At 49.1% G+C, this 23,498-nt stretch overlaps 3 protein-coding genes and 2 pseudogenes across 3 annotated transcripts; 2 read left to right on the top strand and 3 right to left on the bottom strand.

Moving 5' to 3' along the window:
• Nucleotides 1-1,517: 1,517 nt before the first annotated feature.
• LOC144279879 (putative G-protein coupled receptor 33) lies at nt 1,518-2,669 on the bottom strand. The gene is made up of 2 exons (XM_077841575.1): nt 2,447-2,669; nt 1,518-2,344 (listed from the first exon to the last, which is right to left on the bottom strand). The coding sequence occupies exons 1-2, from the start codon at nt 2,667-2,669 to the stop codon at nt 1,518-1,520; spliced, it is 1,050 nt and encodes a 349-aa protein (XP_077697701.1).
• Nucleotides 2,670-6,607: 3,938 nt separating this feature from the next.
• On the bottom strand, nt 6,608-9,087 carry LOC144279864 (putative G-protein coupled receptor 33). The gene is made up of 2 exons (XM_077841560.1): nt 9,004-9,087; nt 6,608-7,696 (listed from the first exon to the last, which is right to left on the bottom strand). Exon 2 carries the CDS (start codon nt 7,688-7,690, stop codon nt 6,641-6,643), a length of 1,050 nt encoding a protein of 349 aa, XP_077697686.1. The 5' UTR covers nt 7,691-7,696; nt 9,004-9,087; the 3' UTR covers nt 6,608-6,640.
• Nucleotides 8,657-11,273, top strand: LOC144279989 (putative G-protein coupled receptor 33; annotated as a pseudogene).
• Nucleotides 11,274-15,799: 4,526 nt separating this feature from the next.
• On the bottom strand, nt 15,800-18,270 carry LOC144279988 (putative G-protein coupled receptor 33). Its single transcript, XM_077841687.1, has 2 exons — nt 18,208-18,270; nt 15,800-16,867 (listed from the first exon to the last, which is right to left on the bottom strand). Exon 2 carries the CDS (start codon nt 16,859-16,861, stop codon nt 15,800-15,802), a length of 1,062 nt encoding a protein of 353 aa, XP_077697813.1. The 5' UTR covers nt 16,862-16,867; nt 18,208-18,270.
• Nucleotides 18,271-19,781: 1,511 nt separating this feature from the next.
• Nucleotides 19,782-20,807, top strand: LOC144279987 (putative G-protein coupled receptor 33; annotated as a pseudogene).
• The last annotated feature ends 2,691 nt before the right edge of the window (nt 20,808-23,498 follow it).

The raw sequence follows: 23,498 nt of genomic DNA, 5'->3' as shown, positions 1-23,498 counted from the left end.
GCCAAAGTTTTTTTAAAACCCAACCTGGTCCTATGTGGTCTAGGGCAGTGGTCTCCAAAGTGGGGTGCGTGCACCCCATGGGGTGCACAAGACAATCCCTGGGGGTGCATGGTGGGAGGAGCTCTTCTACGTAGCAGCTCTTCCACCTTTTTTCTTCAGCAGCATGCCTGCTGCAATTTTTTTTCCTGGGGGCGCGTGATCAAAAAAGTTTGGAGACCACTGGTCTAGGACATCATATATGAGGTTGAAAACTAGAATGTCCTAGACCAGATAGGATCTGTTTGAATTTTTATACTTTGGCAGATCTAGAACACAAGGGGTTCAAGAACCAGCCAAATATCTAAAATACATAGGATTTTATTGGCTTTTGAAACATACAGTGGCTTGGAAAACATGATGCTCTAAATCTAGCCCACATCAGATCAGTTCAAATTCAAAACATGGACAGACCTGAGACACAAGATGTTAAGAACTGGCCAGGATTCCTAGAATCCATGAGAGCCGACTGAATTTTGAATCAGCGAGAGGTGTTATCTGTCACAGTTGGCACGTGGTGTTTATAAAATATGTCAGAGCCACCCCACAAAATGTACAGAATCTATGTAATTCAAGCAATGCCCGGGGATAATTATTTATTATTATTCTTTATTTCGGTAGTTCTGGGAGGCCAAATCCTGAGCCAGAATCCCACTGTGCTAAGCACTGTACAAACAGAGTGAAAAGACAGTCCCTGTCCCACAGAGCCCACAATCTAAGGAGATGCATGGGTAGAGACCTGGGGTAGGACACAGCAGACATGAGTTTGTTCCCGGTTGTGCCACTAGAAAGACCGAAGTTTCTACTGGGTGACTTTGGCCAAGTCACTTCCCCACTATGTGTCTCAATTTTCCCATTTGTAAAAACTGAAAGACTGCTACTGACCTCCTTGGAAAAGTTCTTTGAGCTCTACTGATGACAAGCATTAGAGAAGAGCAAGATATTGCGACTGTAATACACAGACTCTTCTATAATATAAAAATTTTATATAAAATATAATATAAAATATAAAATCATTTATATTTTAAACCATTTGGAAATCTAGACCCATGATGAAACATTAAGGAAACAATTTGGAACCTGTTGGATTCTATGTGGTTTGAAAACACTGTAGAATCCAGTGATGTCCTAGATCTAGTTGGGAATCTAGAACCCATAGACTTTGAGTTTGAACACACTGAGCGGCTTACAAGAAATGAGATTCCAGAGCCAGCTAGTGACGTTGAATCCAAGAGAGTCAATTAGGTGAGAACACATTGAATGATGTCAAAGAAAGAAGATTCTGGAGCTGGCTACTGATCTGGTGCCATTGATGACCCATTGAGTTTGAAAAAATCGAGTGACCTAGAACTCATGGAATTCTGGAGAGAGGGCAGGGAATCTAGAATCCAGAACCTGGAACCCATTGGGATTTAGAACCAGTAGGAATCAAGGAACAAAGGGGATGCAAACTTTTCAACTCTCCCTCAGTCTGAGCATCTTCAGGCCATAACCTGTTTTGTGTTCTCGACCTCTGACCCCTGTCTTCCACTAGACTCAGAGACACTGCTGCCGAGATCGTCGACAAAAGCTGCTTTGACGAGAGTGAGAAGAGATGTCCTGAAGACCGGCCAGAACTTCTCCCCCACAAAGAGATAGAGGACGGGGTTGAAACCAGCATTGAAGCAGGACATGAAGATATGAGTGACAAAGAGGGCGCCTGATGCTGACTCTGTCACCTTCTTCTTGTAGAGCTTCAAGCCACGGTGGAGGTGGTAGGGCAGCCAGCCAAGGAAGAAGGAAACCACCGCGGTCACCATGACTTTGAAGGGCTTCCCAGTCCATGCCAGCTTCTTCTCCTTCATCTTCAGCCCCACACAGATATAGCATTCTGTGATGGTGCAGAAGGGCAGCAGGAAGCCCAGCAAGAACCAGACTATGAAGACAGCTTGGTGGACCCATCTGCCCAGGTCCTGCATCTCGGCTCCATTCCAGTTTCCAGAGAGGGCATAATTATTGGTGCAGGTGGTTCTGCCCCCGTCCAACACCCGGGTCTCCCGGAAAGCCAGGTAGGGAGCGCTGACACAGAAGGAGGCCAGCCACATGCCCACAACCAGCTTCCCAGCCCGGGGCACGGTGCAGTGATTCCGGCACCAGATGGGGTGGTGAGTGAGGGTGTAGCAGTCCAGGCTGATGAGTGTGAGAAGGATGATAGAGGAGAACATGACCACAGAGATGCAAGTATTGAGGATCTTGCACATGGCTATGCTGAAGACCCAGTGGAAACCCATGAGGAAGGAGACAATGAAGAAGGGGATCAGCAGGGTGAGATGGAGATGAGAAAAGGAGTACTTGTGGCACCTTAGAGACTAAGGTGCCACAAGTACTCCTTTTCTTTTTGCAAAGACAGACTAACACGGCTGTTACTCTGAAAGGAGATGAGAGGAGACCAGGGAGAGGAACCAGAGCATGGTCACCGTCCTCCTCATCTTCAGTCCCAGCACCCACAGGTACAGCCCGTTCCCCACCACACCCACCAGGAAGGTGGGGAAGAGCAACACAGCAGAGGCCAGGTGAGCGGAGGTCATAGTTGCTGGGGTCTGGCTGGAATTTGCCCCAGCGGTTGGTGGGAGAGTCGTGTTGCCTCGGTCCATGGTGCCCTGGGGAGAGAGAAGAGGGGTTGGAAGGGATGACAGAATAGGGGAAAGGAGAAAATGGAAGAGCAGGAATGATGAAATAACAGAGGGGGTTAGGAACACACTATTGGACAGGAGGGATAGCAGACGTGCGAGGAGTGCGGAATGAGGACAGTCTGATAGGTCAAATACTCAGCTATGCTGAGAATGCCATGTCTCTGTGATCTGGATGATGAGCTGGCTCAGAAGGGTGGGGAATGGGACACAGGGCATTTCCCCCTAGCAGACGCCAGCTCCAGTACGTCTCCAGGGCAGGGACTGGCTGGCTCAGGGAGGCAGGGATCGGTGCTGTTGACTTCTAGCACGCGGGAGCTGGTGATGGTGGAAGTGACTGGGCCAAAGTCACCCAGATAGCCAGTGGCAGAGCCAGGAATAGTACCAAGGCCTCCTGAGACCCAGCCCTGGTTGCTATCTACCCTGCCTCCCTAGACAGTGAGCTCTCTTGGGAAGGGACTCCCTTTTTGCTCTGTGTTTATACAGAACCTTGCACAGCAGGGCCCGGGGCCAGGACTGGGGCTTCCAGAACTACCTGAAATAAAATATAGTAAGTAATAATCATTGTTAGAGAGCTTATTCCTTCACTCTCTCACTTCCCTGGTCCTTCTCTCATGAACAGAGAGCAACAATACCCGAAGTCCGAAGGTGCAAACAATTCAATGTTTATTGGGGTGAACTTCCAGCAAGCTTAAATCCAAGTTCCTTTCTCCTTATTTTCAAATCCCAACTTACTTCCTGTTTGCCCCTAATTTATATAGTAATAGTCTTAGCTATACCTTCACCAATCATTCTACTGAAATTTACCTAACCAATCCTAACATATTGTAACATAATTAGCTAACCATTTATATCCCACCACCTTAATTAGTTTACACCCAGCAAAATTAATTATACAGCAGACAGAAACAATCACAGAACCAGACAGAGACCATGTAAATAAACAACAGCAAAGTGAGAACTATAATGACAAAAGAATACAGAAGTGAGGATTTCACAACTACATCTCTAAAGACATTAGGGTTTCCCAGCTGCGTCTGTTGATAAGTGAGTTCTTACTAGACAGAAAACTATCAACCTAAATTTCCTTTTACATCTTCTAGGCTCTTCCCTTTCTCTGGAGGTGATAGATCGGATCACCTTCTGAACAGCCCCAGGTTGACTAGTTTGGGATGTGAGGAGGTGACCGGTCGCTTCCCAGCTTGGGGCTGCCCCTGCTGCTTAGCCAAAGGCCTTAGCCTAAGAACAGGGCCTCAGACTGTCACGGGGAGAAAAGGCCCTTACACTGGCAGACAGTGATTTTGATTCTTTCTTTTATACCTCTATAAGGCATTGGTGAGTTTCCTTGCTTGTAAAGTCCCTCTGGAACACAACCAAAGCTTGGATGGGTCATTCAGTCCTTTGTTTAGAGCTGCAGTTTGCAGAGAAGTTACTCCAGAGGTCGGAAGCAGGATTGAAGACAAAATGGAAAAGATGCAGCTGCCTTCTTATATCCTGGGTACATCCTCTGTCCCAAACACAAGTTCCCAGCCTGGGGGTATGGAGAAGCTCTTGGAGTCCCCTGCCCACAGGCATGTTCCTACAAGTCCTGCTGATTCAGAGGCGTAGCCCCGGCTTCTCTCAATGTGTTTACTGTACAGCTGATCGAACAGACTAGGCAGTGCTAATGCCAATCTGTCTGGGGGTTACACCGAGACACACAGCACAAGTTGGAGCTATCAATGTACCACACATATTTATAACTCATCATTCAAAGATGACACATACATATAAACAAGCTTACCATATTTAGCAAATCATTCCTTTTCCACTGATACCTTCCATGGCATATGTGGTCTGATTCATGCAAATTTGTAATATTGGTATCCATAATATTAGAAGTTATCACCCACATTCCATACAACACCACAGTTACTAGCTTGGACGTTACCTCTTCACCACCCTGAATGTTCATGGGCAGGGGGTTTCTTTGGAGCTGCTCTTCATTCTGCTGGCTTGCTTTCCTTACCAGCTGCTGTTATCTAAGCCAGAGATTCCCCACACGAAATATCCCAGTGAGCGTGTCACGTGGTGTTTCTAAATTATGTTTGAGTTGCCCCACATAACTCACAGAATTTATGTAGTTCAAGGAACGCCTGGGAATGATTATTTATTATTATTATTTATTTCGGTACAGCTGGGAGCCCCAGTTCTGGCCCAGGACCCCACTGTGCTAGTCGCTTTACAAACACAGAGCAAAAAGACAGTTCCTGTCCCCCAGAGCTCACAATCTAAGGAGATTCATGGATAGATACCTGGGGTGGGACACAGCAGGCATGGGTTTCTTCCCAGTGTGCCAGTGGATGGACCGAAGGTTCTACTGATATATTTGGGCATAAGCTTTCGTGGGCTAAAACCCACTTCATCAGGTGCAGGGAGTGTAAAAAAAATGGGAAGATATATTTCTTGTAGTGACTCATCCACTCCCAGTCTTTATTAAGGCCTAATGTGATGGTGAACATCTGCACATCTACCAATGTGCTATATGCCATCATGTGCCAGCAATGCCCCTCTGCCATGTACATTGGCCAAACCAGACAGTCTCTATGCAAAAGAATAAATGGACACAAATCACATGTCAAGAATTCTAACATTCAAAAACCAGCAAACCTCCCTGGACACTCAATAAGATATTTAAAAGTGGCAATCCTTCAACAAAAAAACTTCAAAAAAAGACTTCAATGAGAAACTGCAGAACTGGAATGAATTTGCAAACTGGACACCATCACACTAGGCCTGAATAAAGACTGGGAGTGGATGAGTCACTACAAGAACTAAAAAAACCCAAAAAACTAATTTCCTCATGCTAATTTGCCCCTACTGTTCCTCACACCTTCTTGTTAACTGTTTGAAATGAGCTACCCTGATTACCACTACAAAAGTGCCATTGATGACCCACTGAGTTTGAAAAAATTGAGGGACCTAGAATGTATGGAGTGCTGGAGAGATCAGGGAATCTAAAATCCAGGGACACTGCAGGGTGTTTGAATAGTGAGATACCTGGAACCCATTAGGATTTAGAATGATCAGGGATCTCGAAACAAATGGGATGCCAAGTTTTCAACTCTCCCTAAGGCTGGGCATCTTCAGGCAATAACCTGTTGTCATAAATATAAAGGGAAGGGTAAACACCTTTACAATCCCTCCTGGCCAGAGGAAAAATCCTCTCACCTGTAAAGGGTTAAGAAGCTAGGATAACCTCGCTGGCACCTGAACACAATGACTAATGAGGAGAGAAGATACTTTCAAAAGCTGGGGGGAGGGAGAAACAAAGCCTCTCTCTGTCTGTGTGATGCTTTTGCTGGGGATAGAACAAGAATGGAGTCTTAGAACTTAGTAAGTAATCTAGCTAGAGATGCGTTAGATTCTGTTTTCTTTAATTGGCTGAGAAAATAGCTGTGCTGAATGGAATGGATATTCCTATTTTTGTGTCTTTTTGTAACTTAAGGTTTTGCCCAGAGGGATTCTCTCTGTTTTGATTCTAATTACCCTGTAAGGTATTTACCATCCTGATTCTACAGAGGTGATTCTTTTTTACTGATGATTCTTTTTTACTTTTTCTTCTATTAAAATTCTTCTTTTAAGAAACTGAATGTTTTTTTCATTGTTCTTAAGATTCAAGGGTTTGGGTTTGTGTTCACCTATGCAAATTGGTGAGGATTTTTATCAAACCTTCCCCAGAAGGGCGGGGGGTAACGTTTGGGAGGATTTTGCGGGGGGAAAAGACGTTTCCAAACGGACTCTTTCCTAATAATAATAATACCGGTTAAACGTTTGGTGGTGGCAGCGAAAGTCCAAGGGCAAAAGGTAAAATAGTTTGTACCTTGGGGAAGTTTTAACCTCAGCTGGTAAAAGTAAGCTTAGGAAGTTTTCATGCAGGTCTCCATATCTGTACCCTAGAGTTCAGAGTGGGGAAGGAACCTTGACACCTGTTGTGCGTTCTCATATCTTCCACTAGACTCGGAGGCACTGCTGCCGAGATCATCGACAAAAGCCGCTTTGACCAGAGTGAGAAAAGACGTCCTGAAGACCTGCCAGAACTTCTCTCCCACAAAGAGATAGAGGATGGGGGTGAAGCAGGCATTGAAGCAGGACGTGAAGGTGTAAATGACCAAGAGGGTGCCCATCACTGACTCTGGCACCTCCTTCTTGGAGAGCTTCAAGCCGTGGTAGAGGTGGTAGGGCAGCCAGCCAAGAAAGAAGGAAACCATCGCGGCCACCATGACTTTGAAGGGCTTCCCAGCCCACGTCAGCTTCTTCTCCTTCATCTTCAGCCCAACATGGACATAGCATCCCGTGATGGTGCAGAAGGGCAGCAGGAAGCCCAGCAGGAACCGGACTGTGAAGACAGCTACGTGGACCCGTCTCCCCAGCTCCTGTGGCTCGGCTCCATTCCAGACGCTGGAGAGGGCGTAATTGTTAATGCAGATGATTCTGCCCCCGTCCAACACCCGGGTCTCCCGGAAAGCCAGGTAGGGAGTACTGATACAGAAGGAGGCCAGCCACACGCCCACAACCAGCTTCCCAGCCCGGGGCACGGTGCGGTGATTCCGGCACCAGATGGGATGGTGAGTGAGGGTGTAGCGGTCCAGGCTGATGAGGGTGAGAATGAAGACAGAGGAGAACATAACCACGGAGATGCAGGTATTGAGGATCTTGCACATGGCTGTGCCGAAGACCCAGTGGAAACCCATGAGTAGGGAGACAATGAAGAAGGGGATCAGCAGGGTGAAGAGGAGGTAGCAGGAGACCAGGGAGAGGAACAAGAGCGTGGTCACTGTCCTCCTCATCTTCAGTCCTAGCACCCACAGGTACAGCCCGTTCCCCACCACACCCACCAGGAAGGTGGCGAAGAGCAACAATGCAGAGGCCAGGTGAGCGGAGCTCGCAGCTGCTGGGGTCTGGCTGGAATTTTCCCCAGTGGTTGGTGCGAGAGTCGTGTCCATGGTACCCTGGGGAGAGACAGAAGAGGGGTTGGAAGGGATGACAAAAGACAGGAAATGGGACAGTGGAAGAGGAGGAGTGAAGAAATAACAGAGGGGGTTAGGAACACACTATTGGACAGGACATAGTTCGGTACACTCTGGTCCTCCAGAATATCCAGGCTGGGTATTCTCAGCAACTGGGCTATAGCCGGTGGAACTCCCTGCTACAAGGCAGAGCTATGGGCCGCTGAGGAGGAAAAGAAGAATAGCAGACTGGGGAGGAGTGGGGAAAGGGGACAATCTGGTAGGTCAAATACACAGCGAAGCTGAAAATACCACATTGCTGTGATCTTGATGACGGGCTGGCACAGAGGAGTGGGGAATGGGACACAGGGCCTTTCCTCCCTAGCAATCGCCAGCTCCAACCTGTCTCCAGGGCAGGGACTAGCTGGCTCAGGGAGGGAGGGATTGGTGCTGTTGACTCCTAGCATGCAGGACCTGGGGATGGTGGAAGTCACTGCTACAAGCTGGAAAAAGCCACCCCACTCCCAACCTTCTGTGCTCATCTGCCTGTCACAGGAATTCATGCTACACCCTGACTTGTGAGAGTGGGCAGCGTCCTTCTCATTCTCATTATAACACAGGAAGCCTCAATCCACTGACCTACTTCTCTGCCCCTCGCCTTGCTGCCAGCCCTGCACAATGTATTCTATCCTAAATGACTCTCTTGGATTCTGCATCACTAGCTGGCTCTGGAATCTCATTTCTTGTAAGCCTCTCAATGTGTTCAAACTCAAAGTCTATGGGTTCTAGATTCCCAACTGGGACAGCGCCCGCCATGGCCTTGTTAGATTGGAGTTCTTTCTCCTCTGCAAAATGGCCTAATGGTTAAAGAAGGGGGGTGGGAGCTGGGACTCCTGGTTTCTCTCCTCGGTTCTTAGAATGGGGTGCGGGGATGGGGGTCAGAACTCCTGAGCTGTGGGAGGGATGTGGGGTCCGTTGTCTTAGAGCTTCATAAGTGGGAAACACCTCATAAGATTAAATGTGAAAGGGAGAGAAAAATTCACCCATGTCAGAGATCTCACCTCCTACTTCTGTCTGTTGAATGCTCCAGGTTAACCCCAGTGCTACCCAGTGGCAGGGAGTTTATTGGGCTATCCCCACTGACACCCAGTGGCAGGGAGTTTCACAGCCTAACCCTGCTCATACCCAGTGGCAGGGAGTCCTCCTGGTTTTCCTTGACCGTGGCAAATTTCTGTGGCTTCTAGGTGGTTTTAGAAAGGAAATTTCCCTTCAGACCCAACCAGGGGCCTCTGCCTATCGTCTCGACTCACCTGGGGAACGCAGGACCCAGCGCAGAGAGAAACTTGGATGGCGTGTGTTTGCCCAGCAAAGCGTCCGTGAGTCTGTCCCCAGCACGCCGGAGCCCTCCCCTGTGTGTTGAGTCCACTCCCCTTAACTCTGTGTCTTCTACATGCTCCACCCCCACCTACTCCCTGAGATCCACAAGCTGCAAACCATGAATGGAAATGATCATCCGTCGCTGTCTTAGCAGTGAAATCACCTAAGCAACAACCATTGCTTTAAAACTGGCCCCCACTTCCTCCCAGAGCCTGGCCTAGAACGCAGGAGTCCTGGCTCCCAGCCCCCCTGCTGTAATGAACTAGATGCTTGGCCAGAAGCTCATCTACTGAGGTGTGCCCCTGTGAAGAGGAAGGGCCTGTATTTTGCACAAGTCCTTTCCTGATACGGGCTGCACCACGATCCAGAGATAACCCAGCCGCTTTAGCTCAAAACAAACTGTGAGTCATAAATGATGCAACTCCCAGCCGAGGAGTGGGGGGGTCTAGTGGTTTGGAGTGGGGGCAGGGGGCACTGGGAGATAGGACTCCTGGTTCTGTGCTCGGTTCTTTGACGGGGTGGGGTCTAGTGGTTAGAGCAGGTCAATATTTATGAGGGGTCCTGTGTTATCTGCATGTTGTGGGTACCTCCCTGGGTGAGACAACTCCTGTGAAATGCTGCCCCTTCCTGTTCTAGATAAAATCTCAGTCACAACCAGCCCCCCCCCCCCCCCCCGGGGTGTTCGTTACACAGGCCACATCCTCGGAGCTGGGACCCTGAGACCCCCCGACGGGAACCCAACGCTACTGGGAAAGTATCCCCCAACAGCATGATACACAAGACCAATATTGAATTCTGAGGGGAGTGGGATCTAATAGTGAGAGCGGGAGACTGGGAGCCAGGACTCCTGGGTTCTATCCCCAGTTCTGGGTGAAGAGTGGCATCTAGTGAGCTGGAGCGGGGAGAGTGGGGTGGGAGCCAGGACTCTGGGGTTCTATCCATGGCTCCGGGAGGGGATAGGATCCAGTGTGAAAGATCAGGGAACACTTCTGTCTCTCTCTCCCTCTTCTCCAATCCCCTTTGTGTTCTTCCCACACCTCCTTAGGGTCTCACAGCCCCTCTGCCTTCCCAGCCCTGCACAGCACCTCCGCCTTTCCATCCGGCCCGCCCCATCATGGCCCCTCCACATTCCCACCCAGCCCGGTCCCTAACAGCCCCTCCGCCTTTCCAGGCAGCCCAGCCCCTCACTACTCCTCCACCTTCCCAGCTAGCCCAGCAGCCAAAGGGAGCAACCCCTAGCTGGTCGGGAAGGGAAATCAAGTGGCAGCTGCTTGTGGCATCCCCTGCTGGGATTGCTGGCTGTGGGCTCTGCCTGTGAGTTCCAGAGCTGAGGTTGAGGATGATGGTGACCTCCCTCTTCTCCTTCCATCTGGTGCTCACCTACCTGCTCATGTCCTGCTTTATAACTCTGTTTGCGTCTACCTCTGTCTGGGTTTCCACTGGGTCTTCAGCATGGCCATGTATGAACTCAACGGCTGCCTCTCCTTGCGCATGTTCTCTGCATCTTCCTCCTCACCCTCACCAGCCTGGACCACTGCACTCTCCCCTGCCGCCCTGTTGGGTCCCGGCATCACCCCACCGTGGCCCAGGTCAGGAAGCTGTTCGCAACTGATCTCCTTCACCCTCAGTGCTCCCTAACTGGGTTTCTGGGAGCTCTTGGAGATGGAGGGATCAGGGTTGTCTGCATGAATAGTTACACCTTCTCTGGAGAGGGGGACAGAGCCGAGACCAGGCCTGGAGGACACATCTCCATCTTGTTCTGTTCAGGGTGCAGTTCCTGATAGGCTTCCTGCTGCCCCTCTGCACAAACGTGGGATACCATGGCTGGACGGGGCTGTAGATGAAGAAGAGGGGGCTGGCACGGAGCAGGAAGCCTTTCAAAGTCATGGTAACTGCCGTGGTGTCATTCTTCGTCTGCTGGCTGCCCTACCACCTCTGCCACGGCCCGCTGCTCTACGAGAATGCGTTGCTGGTGTCATTCACGAGCACCTTCCTGCTTATTTACACCCTCCTGACGTGTTTCAACACTTGCTGTATCCTCGTCCTCTACATCTTTGTGGGGGAGATGTTCTGGCAGGTGCTCAGGATGTCCCTCATGACTCTGGTCAAGGCAGCTTTCATTGATGATCTCAGCAGCGAAGCACCTGAGCCCAGTGGGAAACAAGGGACAGAAGTTGAGGGACCAGAACTGGAGATGGACTGAAAGTGCCTGGAGTAAGAGAACACTGGAAACTTGTCATCCCACCTGTTCCTACATCCCTGATTGAACTAAAACGTGATGGGTTCCCGGTATTTCAATATTTTTAAACCGAGCAGTGTCCTTAGGATTCCAGGTTCCTTGTCATCTGCAGAATCCCATGTGTTCTAGGTCTCTCAATCTTTTCAACATCAATAGGTCTTTAAAGAATCTAGATTATTATCCACCTCTTGAACCTCATTTGTTCTTGGTCTTTCTATGTTATGAAACTCAGTGTGTGTTCAGGGGTTCCAGATCACTAGCTGGTTCCAGAATCTCATTTGTTTTAGGTCTCTCAATGTGTTCGAACCTAACTGATTCTCATGGGATCTGCATCAGTGGCTGGCTCTGGAATCTTTGTTTTATGTCTGTCATTGTGTTCACACTCAATAGGGTCTGTGAGTTCCGGATTCATGACTGATTCTAGGACCCAAGTGGATTTTAGAGTGTTTTCAAACCATATAGAAGCCAAGAGGTTCCAGATTCTTTGCTGGATCTAAAAATCTCATGGGGGTTCTAGATTTCCTAATTGTTTACAATCCATTTGGCGTAGTGTATTATAGGAGAATCTATGTATTATAATAGCATTATCTAGCTCTTCTCTAGTGCCTGTCCTCAGTAGATCTCGAAGTATTTTACCAAGGAGGTCAGTAACAGTCTCCTGGTTATTATAAGTGGGGAAACTGAAGCACGGAGTGTGGAAGTGACTGGGCCAAAGTCACCCAGATGGCTAGTGGCAGAGCCAGGAATAGTACCAAGGCCTCCTGAGACCCAGCCCTGGTTGCTATCTACCCTGCCTCCCTAGACAGTGAGCTCTCTTGGGAAGGGACTCCCTTTTTGCTCTGTGTTTATACAGAACCTTGCACAGCAGGGCCCGGGGCCAGGACTGGGGCTTCCAGAACTACCTGAAATAAAATATAGTAAGTAATAATCATTGTTAGAGAGCTTATTCCTTCACTCTCTCACTTCCCTGGTCCTTCTCTCATGAACAGAGAGCAACAATACCCGAAGTCCGACGGTGCAAACAATTCAATGTTTATTGGGGTGAACTTCCAGCAAGCTTAAATCCAAGTTCCTTTCTCCTTATTTTCAAATCCCAACTTACTTCCTGTTTGCCCCTAATTTATATAGTAATAGTCTTAGCTATACCTTCACCAATCATTCTACTGAAATTTACCTAACCAATCCTAACATATTGTAACATAATTAGCTAACCATTTATATCCCACCACCTTAATTAGTTTACACCCAGCAAAATTAATTATACAGCAGACAGAAACAATCACAGAACCAGATAGAGACCATGTAAATAAACAACAGCAAAGTGAGAACTATAATGACAAAAGAATACAGAAGTGAGGATTTCACAACTACATCTCTAAAGACATTAGGGTTTCCCAGCTGCGTCTGTTGATAAGTGAGTTCTTACTAGACAGAAAACTATCAACCTAAATTTCCTTTTACATCTTCTAGGCTCTTCCCTTTCTCTGGAGGTGATAGATCGGATCACCTTCTGAACAGCCCCAGGTTGACTAGTTTGGAATGTGAGGAGGTGACCAGTCGCTTCCCAGCTTGGGGCTGCCCCTGCTGCTTAGCCAAAGGCCTTAGCCTAAGAACAGGGCCTCAGACTGTCACGGGGAGAAAAGGCCCTTACACTGGCAGACAGTGATTTTGATTCTTTCTTTTATACCTCTATAAGGCATTGGTGAGTTTCCTTGCTTGTAAAGTCCCTCTGGAACACAACCAAAGCTTGGATGGGTCATTCAGTCCTTTGTTCAGAGCTGCAGTTTGCAGAGAAGTTACTCCAGAGGTCAGAAGCAGGATTGAAGACAAAATGGAGAAGATGCAGCTGCCTTCTTATATCCTGGGTACATCCTCTGTCCCAAACACAAGTTCCCAGCCTGGGGGTATGGAGAAGCTCTTGGAGTCCCCTGCCCACAGGCATGTTCCTACAAGTCCTGCTGACTCAGAGGCGTACCCCCAGCTTCTCTCAATGTGTTTACTGTACAGCTGATCGAACAGACTAGGCAGTGCTAATGCCAATCTGTCTGGGGGTTACACCGAGACACACAGCACAAGTTGGAGCTATCAATGTACCACACATATTTATAACTCATCATTCAAAGATGACACATACATATAAACAAGCTTACCATATTTAGCAAATCATTCCTTTTCCACTGATACCTTCCATGGCATATGTGGTCTGATTCATGCAAATTTGTAATATTGGTATCCATAATATTAGAAGTGATCACCCACATTCCATACAGCTTGGACGTTACCTCTTCACCACCCTGAATGTTCACGGGCAGGGGATTTCTTTGGAGCCGCTCTTCATTCTGCTGGCTTGCTCTCCTTACCAGCTGTTGTTAAGCTAAGCCAGAGATTCCCCACATGAAATATCCCAGTGAGTGTGTCACGTGGTGTTTCTAAATTATGTTTGAGTTGCCCCACAAAACTCACAGAATTTATGTAGTTCAAGGAACGCCTGGGAATGATTATTTATTATTATTTTTTATTTCGGTACAGCTGGGAGCCCCAGTTCTGGCCCAGGACCCCACTGTGCTAGTCGCTTTACAAACACAGAGCAAAAAGACAGTCCTTGTCCCCCAGAGCTCAAAATCTAAGGAGATGCATGGATAGAGACCTGGGATGGGACACAGCAGGCATGGGTTTCTTCCCGGTTGTGCCACTGGATGGACCAAAGGTTCTACTGCGTGACCTTGGCCAAGAAACTTCCCCACTCTGTGTCTCAGTTTCCCCATTTGTAAAAACTGGAAGAGTGCTACTGATCTCCTTGCTAAAGTTCTTTGAGATCTACTGAATAGAAGTACTGGAGAAGAGCTAGATGCCGCTATTGTAATATACAGACTCTTCTATAATATAGGTTTCAGAGTGGTAGCCGTGTTAGTCTGTATTAGCAAAAACAACGGCACCTGAAAAACTAACAAATATATTTGGGCATAAGCTTTCGTGGGCTAAAACCCACTTCATCAGGTGCAGGGAGTATAAAAAAAATGGGAAGATATATTTCTTGTAGTGACTCATCCACTCCCAGTCTTTATTAAGGCCTAATGTGATGGTGAACATCTGCACATCTACCAATGTGCTATATGCCATCATGTGCCAGCAATGCCCCTCTGCCATGTACATTGGCCAAACCAGACAGTCTCTATGCAAAAGAATAAATGGACATAAATCACATGTCAAGAATTCTAACATTCAAAAACCAGGACACTCAATAAGAGATTTAAAAGTGGCAATCCTTCAACAAAAAAACTTCAAAAAAAGACTTTCAATGAGAAACTGCAGAACTGGAATTAATTTGCAAACTGGACACCATCACACTAGGCCTGAATAAGGACTGGGAATGGATGAGTCACTCAAGAACTAAAAAAACCCAAAAAAACTAATTTCCCCATGCTAATTTGCCCCTACTGTTCCTCACACCTTCTTGTTATCTGTTTGAAATGAGCCACCCTGATTACCACTACAAAAGTGCCACTGATGACCCACTGAGTTTGAAAAAATTGAGGGACCTAGAATGTATGGAGTGCTGGAGAGATCAGGGAATCTAGAATCCAGGGACACTGCAGGGTGTTTGAACAGTGAGATACCTGGAACCCATTAGGATTTAGAACGATCAGGGATCTAGAAAAAATGGGATGCCAAGTTTTCAACTCTCCCTAAGGCTGGGCATCTTCAGGCCATAACCTGTTGTCATAAATATAAAGGGAAGGGTAAACATCTTTAAAATCCCTCCTGGCCAGAGGAAAAATCCTCTCACCTGTAAAGGGTTAAGAAGCTAGGATAACCTTGCTGGCATCTGACCACAATGACCAATGAGGAGACAAGATACTTTCAAAAGCTGGGGGGAGGGAGAAACAAAGCCTCTCTCTGTCTGTGTGATGCTTTTGCCGGGGACAGAACAAGAATGGAGTCTTAGAACTTAGTAAGTAATCTAGCTAGATATGTGTTAGATTCTGTTTTCTTTAAATGGTTGAGAAAATAAGCTGTGCTGAATGGAATGGATATTCCTGCTTTTGTGTCTTTTTGTAACTTAAGTTTTTGCCCAGAGGGATACTCTCTGTTTTGAATCTAATAACCCTTTAAGGTATTTACCATCCTGATTTTACAGAGGTGATTCTTTTTTACCAGTTATTCTTTTTTTACTTTTTCTTCTATTAAAATTCTTCTTTTAAGAAACTGAATGTTTTTTTCATTGTTCTTAAGATTCAAGGGTTTGGGTCTGTGTTCACCTATGCAAATTGGTGAGGATTTTTATCAAACCTTCCCCAGAAAGGGGCGGGGGGTAATGTTTGGGAGGACTTTTTTGGGGGGAAGACGTTTCCAAACAGACTCTTTCCTAATAATAATAATACCGGTTAAACGTTTGGTGGTGGCAGCGAAAGTCCAAGGGCAAAAGGTAAAATAGTTTGTACCTTGGGGAAGTTTTAACCTCAGCTGGTAAAAGTAAGCTTAGGAGGTTTTCATGCAGGTCTCCATATCTGTACCCTAGAGTTCAGAGGGGGAAGGAACCTTGACACCTGTTTTGCGTTCTCATATCTTCCACTAGACTCGGAGGCACTGCTGCTGAGATCGTCGACAAAAGCTGCTTTGACCAGAGTGAGAAAAGACGTCCTGAAGACCTGCCAGAACTTCTCTCCCACAAAGAGATAGAGGATGGGGGTGAAGCAGGCATTGAAGCAGGACGTGAAGGTGTAAATGACCAAGAGGGTGCCCATCACTGACTCTGGCACCTCCTTCTTGGAGAGCTTCAAGCCGTGGTAGAGGTGGTAGGGCAGCCAGCCAAGAAAGAAGGAAACCATCGCGGCCACCATGACTTTGAAGGGCTTCCCAGCCCACGTCAGCTTCTTCTCCTTCATCTTCAGCCCAACATGGACATAGCATCCCGTGATGATACAGAATGGCAGCAGGAAGCCCAGCAGGAACCGGACTGTGAAGACAGCCACGTGGACCCGTCTCCCCAGCCCCTGTGGCTCGGCTCTGGAGAGGGCGTAATTGTTAATGCAGATGATTCTGCCCCTGTCCAACATCCGGGTCTCCCGGAAAGCCAGGTAGGGAGTACTGATACAGAAGGAGGCCAGCCACACGCCCACAACCAGCTTCCCAGCCCGGGGCACGGTGCGGTAATTCCGGCACCAGATGGGATGGTGAGTGAGGGTGTAGCGGTCCAGGCTGATGAGGGTGAGAATGAAGACAGAGGAGAACATGCCCAGAGAGATGCAGGTATTGAGGATCTTGCACATGGCTGTGCCGAAGACCCAGTGTAAACCCATGAGGAGGGAGACGATGAAGAAGGGGATCAGCAGGGTGAGAAGGAGGTGAGAGGAGACCAGGGAGAGGAACCAGAGCGTGTTCACTGTCCTCCTCATCTTCAGTCCTAGCACCCACAGGTACAGCCCGTTCCCCACCACACCCACCAGGAAGGTGGCGAAGAGCAACAATGCAGAGGCCAGGTGAGCGGAGCTCGCAGCTGCTGGGGTCTGGCTGGAATTTTCCCCAGTGGTTGGTGGGAGAGTCGTGTCCATGGTACCCTGGGGAGAGACAGAAGAGGGGTTGGAAGGGATGACAAAAGACAGGAAATGGGACAGTGGAAGAGGAGGAGTGAAGAAATAACAGAGGGGGTTAGGAACACACTATTGGACAGGACATAGTTCGGTACACTCTAGTCCTCCAGAATATCCAGGCTGGGTATTCTCAGCAACTGGGCTATAGCCGGTGGAACTCCCTGCTACAAGGCAGAGCTATGGGCCGCCGAGGAGGAAAAGAAGAATAGCAGACTGGGGAGGAGTGGGGAAAGGGGACAATCTGGTAGGTCAAATACACAGCGAAGCTGAAAATACCACATTGCTGTGATCTTGATGACGGACTGGCACAGAGGAGTGGGGAATGGGACACAGGGCCTTTCCTCCCTAGCAATCACCAGCTCCAACCTGTCTCCAGGGCAGGGACTAGCTGGATCAGGGAGGCAGGGATCGGTGCTGTTGACTCCTAGCATGCAGGACCTGGTGATGGTGGAAGTCACTGCTACAAGCTGGAAAAAGCCACCCCACTCCCAAACTTCTGTGCTCATCTGCCTGTCACAGGAATTCATGCTACACCCTGACTTGTGAGAGTGGGCAGGGTCCTTCTCATTCTCATTATAACACAGGAAGCCTCAATCCACTGACCTACTTCTCTGCCCCCCGCCTTGCTGCCAGCCCTGCACAATGTATTCTATCCTAAATGACTCTCTTGGATTCTGCATCACTAGCTGGCTCTGGAATCTCATTTCTTGTAAGCCTCTCAATGTGTTCAAACTCAAAGTCTATTGGTTCTAGATTCCCAACTGGGTCTAGAACCTCGGGGTTCTTACCTCTACCTGGGACAGTGCCCGCCATGGCCTTGTTAGATTGGAGTTCTTTCTCCTCTGCAAAATGGCCTAATGGTTAAAGAAGGGGGGTGGGAGCTGGGACTCCTGGTTTCTCTCCTCGGTTCTTAGAATGGGGTGCGGGGATGGGGGTCAGAACTCCTGAGCTGTGGGAGGGATGTGGGGTCCGTTGTCTTAGAGCTTCATAAGTGGGAAACACCTCATAAGATTAAATGTGAAAAGGAGAGAAAAATTCACCCATGTCAGAGATCTCACCTCCTACTTCTGTCCGTTGAATGCTCCAGGTTAACCCCAGTGCTACCCAGTGGCAGGGAGTTTATTGGGCTATCCCCACTGACACCCAGTGGCAGGGAGTTTCACAGCCTAACCCTGCTCATAGCCAGTGGCAGGGAGTCCTCCTGGTTTTCCTTGACCGTGGCAAATTTCTGTGGCTTCTAGGTGGTTTTAGAAAGGAAATTTCCCTTCAGACCCAACCAGGGGCCTCTGCCTATCGTCTCGACTCACCTGGGGAACGCAGGACCCAGCGCAGAGAGAAACTTGGATGGCGTGTGTTTGCCCAGCAAAGCGTCCGTGAGTCTGTCCCCAGCACGCCGGAGCCCTCCCCTGTGTGTTGAGTCCACTCCCCTTAACTCTGTGTCTTCTACATGCTCCACCCCCACCTACTCCCTGAGATCCACAAGCTGCAAACCATGAATGGAAATGATCATCCGTCGCTGTCTTAGCAGTGAAATCACCTAAGCAACAACCATTGCTTTAAAACTGGCCCCCACTTCCTCCCAGAGCCTGGCCTAGAACGCAGGAGTCCTGGCTCCCAGCCCCCCTGCTGTAATGAACTAGATGCTTGGCCAGAAGCTCATCTATTGAGGCGTGCCCCTGTGAAGGGGAAGGGCCTGTATTTTGCACAAGTCCTTTCCTGATACGGGCTGCACCACGATCCAGAGATAACCCAGCGCTGTTAGCTCAAAACAAACGCTGAGTCACAAATGATGCAACTCCCAGCCGAGGAGTGGGGGGTCTAGTGGTTTGGAGTGGGGACGGGGGGACTGGGAGCCAGGACTCCTGGATTTGTCCTCAGCTCTGGGATGGGGGGTGGGGTCTAGTGGTTAGAGCAGGTCAATAGCTGTGATGGGACCTATGTTATCTACATGTTGTGGGTACGTCCCTGGGTGAGACAACTCATGTGAAATGCGGCCCCTTCCTGTTCTAGATAAAATCTCAGTCACACCCAGCCCTCCCCAGAGTGTTTGTTACACAGGCCCCCATCCTCGGAGCTGGGACCCTGAGATCCCCGACAGGAACCCAGCGCTAGTGGGAAAACAGCCCCCAATGGCATGGTACACAGGACCAAGGTTGAATTCTGAGGGGAGTGGGATCTAGTGGTTAGAGTGGCTAACTGGGAGCCAGGACTCCTGGGTTCTATCCCCAGTTGTGTGTGGAGAATGGGATCTAGTGAGTTAGAGTGGGGTGGGAGCCAGGACTTCGGGGTTCTATCCATGGCTCTGGGAAGGGATGGGGTCCAGTGAGATAGATCAGGGGGCATGGGTTTTGTGAGCCAGGACTCCTGGTTCTCCCTGTATCAGGCTGGGGGACTTGCCGGTTTGTGCAGGGAAGAGAATGAAATGCAGGGATTGTCAGCGTTAGGGCTCCACACTTCTGTCGCTCTCTCCCTCTTCTCCAATTCCCTTTGTGTTCTTCCCACACCTCCTTAGGGTCTCACAGCCCCTCTGCCTTCCCAACCAGCCAGGTCTCTCATGGCACCTCCGCCTTCCTGGGCAGCCCGAACCCTCACAGCCCCTCCGCCTTCCCAACCAGCCTGATTCCTCACGGCCCCTCCACCTTCCTGACTGGCCTGACCCATCATGGTCACTCCACTTCCCACCCAACCCGGCCCCTCCAGTTCCCGACTGGCCCAGCCCCTCCACTGCCAGGCCCTTCACCGCCCTTCCGCCTTCCCAGACAGCCCGACCCCTCACAGCTCCTACACCTTCCCAGCTGGCCCAGCCCCTCATGGCCCCTCTGCCTTCCCAGGCAGCCCAGCCCCTCACGGCAACTCCCCCTTCCTGGCCATCCCACAATTCATGGCTCCTCCACCTTCCCAGCCAGCCCAGCAGCCAATGGGAGCAACCCCCAGCTTGTCGGGAAGGGAAGTCAAGTGGCAGCTGCTTGTGGCATCCCCTGTTGGGATTGCTGGCTGTGGGCTGTGCCTGTGGGTTCTGGGGCCCAGGTTGAGGATGATGGTGACCTCCCTCTTCTCCTTCCATCTGGTGCTCCCCTACCTGCTCATGTCCTGCTTTATAACTCTGTTCGCGTCTACCTCTGCCTGGGTTTCCACTGGGTCTTCGGCATGGCCATGTATGAACTCAACGGCTGCCTCTCCCTGCGCATGTTCTCTGCATCTTCCTCCTCACCCTCACCAGCCTGGACCACTGTACTCTCCCCTGCCGCCCTGTTGGGTCCCAGCATCACCCCACCGTAGCCCAGGTCAGGAAGCTGTTCGCGGGTATGTAGCTGGTCACCTTCACCCTCAGTGCTCCCTAACTGGGTTTCTGGGAGCTCCTGGAGATGGAGGGATCAGGGTTGTCTGCATGAATAGTTACACCTTCTCTGGAGAGGGGGACAGAGCCGAGACACAGGCCTGGAGGACACGTCTCCATCTTGTTCTGTTCAGGGTGCAGTTCCTGATAGGCTTCCTGCTGCCCCTCTGCACAAACGTGGGATACCATGGCTGGACGGGGCTGTAGATGAAGAAGAGGGGGCTGGCACGGAACAGGAAGCCTTTCAAAGTCATGGTAACTGCCGTGGTGTCATTCTTCGTCTGCTGGCTGCCCTACCACCTCTGCCACGGCCTGCTGCTCTACGAGAATGCGTTGCTGGTGTCATTCACGAGCACCTTCCTGCTTATTTACACCCTCCTGACGTGTTTCAACACTTGCTGTATCCCCGTCCTCTACATCTTTGTGGGGGAGATGTTCTGGCAGGTGCTCAGGATGTCCCTCATGACTCTGGTCAAGGCAGCTTTCATTGATGATCTCAGCAGCGAAGCACCTGAGCCCAGTGGGAAACAAGGGACAGAAGTTGAGGGACCAGAACTGGAGATGGACTGAAAGTGCCTGGAGTAAGAGAACACTGGAAACTTGTCATCCCACCTGTTCCTACATCCCTGATTGAACTAAAACGTGATGGGTTCCCGGTATTTCAATATTTATAAACCGAGCAGTGTCCTTAGGATTCCAGGTTCCTTGTCACCTGCAGAATCCCATGTGTTCTAGGTCTCTCAATCTTTTCAACATCAATAGGTCTTTAAAGAATCTAGATTATTATCCACCTCTAGAACCTCATTTGTTCTTGGTCTTTCAATGTTATGAAACTCAGTGTGTGTTCAAGGGTATTCCAGATCACTAGCTGGTTCCAGAATCTCATTTTTTTTAGGTCTCTCAATGTGTTCGAACCTAACTGATTCTCATGGGATCTGCATCATTGGCTGGCTCTGGAATCTTTGTTTTAAATCTCTCAATGTGTTTACACTCAATAGGGTCCATGAGTTCCAGATTCCTGACTGGAGCTAGGATCCCGTTGGATTCCGGAGTGTTTTCAAACCATATAGAATTGAACAGGTTCCAGATTCTTTGGATCTGGGTGTGTATTCGGAAGACACCTGCCAGACGACAGGCCATCAAATGTGATAAGCCATCAGGAAGGAACAACTAAGCTATGAAGATGCTAATCTCTCTCCCTCCTGGGAGGCTTCCAGAGACCTAACTGTGACACTACTACGTCAGGTGGTCTTGACACCTGATGCTAAACATTACCTGGGACTTTTTGTAACTTTCCACCAGAAGGCAAGAGGGGGTCAAGTTTGGGAAACAAAGGATTCCCGCATCATGTAAATCCTATTTAAGGGTCGAAAGGAAGGCAAACGTAATTCCTCCTCTCCACGGCCTTTCTGCCCAAGAAGAAAGACCGGTAAAGCCACCTGAAGGGAAGGCGGGGCAGGGAGAGTCCAGACAGAGAGGGGTCCAATCTGAAAAGAAATGTAACTGAAACTCTGAACCACAGAAACTTTGAAACCAGCCGAAAAGAACATTTAGGATAAGAAATTACAGGTTACAATTTGTAAGCTCAAAAAGAAAAGGAGTACTTGTGGCACCTTAGAGACTAACCAATTTATTTAGCTGTAGCTCACGAAAGCTTATGCTCAAATAAATTGGTTAGTCTCTAAGGTGCCACAAGTCCTCCTTTTCTTTTTGCGAATACAGACTAACACAGCTGTTACTCTGAAATTTGTAACCTGTTTCTTAAGTATATTGAGCTTACTTTGTTTTATTTGCTCAGGAATCTGCTTTGTTTGGTCTTTTATATTCACTTAAAATTCACCTTTTGTAGTTAATAAACTTATTTCTTGTTCATAATATAACTCAATTTGTACATTTCATAACTGACTGGGCGGGGCGGGGGGGGGGGGGAAGAGGCTGTGCATACCCTCCTCCACATTGAGGGAGGAGGTGGATTTCATAATATACCTTTGGGTCTGCACTCCAAGGGAGGTGGATACCTGAGTGCTGGGGCAAGTCCCTTAAGCTGAGACTTCCCAGAGCTGATCTCAGTGTCTGTTTTGTTCTGCAGTTTGGTGTGGCCCTGCCTGTGTGTGTGCTGGAGGAAGCTTAATCGCTTGGCTCAGCAAGACCGGTAAAAAGGGTGCCTAGGTTGGCATAACAGGCAGGCTCAGTGGTATCTCAGCACATCTGGTGATATCCTAATGGGGCAACCTGTCACACTGGGCATCTAGGGAAGGTCCCAGCTCTGGAAGGAGTGTTAGTTAGAGTTTTATGGCACAAGACTCTTGTGCAAAGGGCAAAGGGCTGGGGATCTAAGTTTGCCAAAGTGGCTGGTCATTCTTGGAGCTTCAAGGTTTTGGGTGTTTCCGACTTGAGTGGTCTGATGTTCAGAAAGTGTCAAGCACCTTCCCTGTGGAAAATCAGGTCTCTTTAAGGGTGCTCAGCTGGGAAACATCCCAAAAACTAGAAGCACAAAAAATTGCAAAAAAATTCGGGAGACTAAGCTGAAAGTCAATAAGGCAATGGAGTAAACAGGCGAGAGTCTCAGCTTGTGTAAAGCAGTGTATATCTGTTGACTTCACTTCAGAACTACTGAGTACTTCTACTGCCTCTGGTTGGGGGGTAAGGTCTGGTGGGTTAGAGCAGCGGGGGCTGGGAGCCAGGATTCCTGGGGTCTATCCCTGGCTCTAGGAGGGGAGTGGGATCTAGTGGTTAGAGTGGGTAGGGGTGTTGGAAGCTTTGACTCCTGGGTTCTATCTGCAGCTTTGGGTAGGGAGTGGCATCTAGTGGTTAGAGCAGGGGATGCTGGGAATCAGGACTCCTGGGGTCTATCCCTGGCAGGGAAGTGGGGTCCAGTGGTTAGGGTAGGTGAAGAATAAAAGCAAGGATTCCTGCATTCTCTACGTTTTACCCCTGCATCGAATTGTGAACTGATTCCCGTGAAAGGCTGCATCCTCCTGTTCTAGCTAAAAAGCCCCAGTAATGCCCAGCCAGCTGGGACAGCTCACAAACGGCAGGTTGGATGTGCTAAGATGGGGGAGGACAACGTCACACGCCTCGTCTCTAGGTGCAAAGACTAAGAACGGTGCCTGTGGTCCGCCCCCCGTCAGCACACAGCTCAGGGCGTGTGTTACTCACTGGAGAGTTCCTGTTCTGGCTTCAGCCTGCAGAGGTGTGAACTGCCCGTGAGCCAAAGTACAAACACTTTAGTAGCGGAACAACGTCTGAAATATTTCGGTA

Source organism: Eretmochelys imbricata, chromosome 24 (genome assembly GCF_965152235.1).
Source record: "Eretmochelys imbricata isolate rEreImb1 chromosome 24, rEreImb1.hap1, whole genome shotgun sequence".
NCBI lineage: Eukaryota > Metazoa > Chordata > Testudines > Cheloniidae > Eretmochelys > Eretmochelys imbricata.
Note: the sequence above shows the minus strand (reverse complement) of the source record. Positions and strands in the feature narration are given on the sequence as shown.

What these genes read in the sequence shown, in the direction of transcription:
- LOC144279879 (XM_077841575.1), bottom strand. Translation starts at nt 2,669, where the DNA reads ATGGACCGAGGCAACACGACTCTCCCACCAACCGCTGGGGCAAATTCC. An exon ending in GGTCTCCTCTCATCTCCTTT is followed by an intron (nt 2,345 to 2,446) that starts CAGAGTAACAGC and finishes CTCATCTCCATC; the next exon opens with TCACCCTGCTGATCCCCTTC.
- LOC144279864 (XM_077841560.1), bottom strand. Translation starts at nt 7,690, where the DNA reads ATGGACACGACTCTCGCACCAACCACTGGGGAAAATTCCAGCCAGACC.
- LOC144279988 (XM_077841687.1), bottom strand. Translation starts at nt 16,861, where the DNA reads ATGGACACGACTCTCCCACCAACCACTGGGGAAAATTCCAGCCAGACC.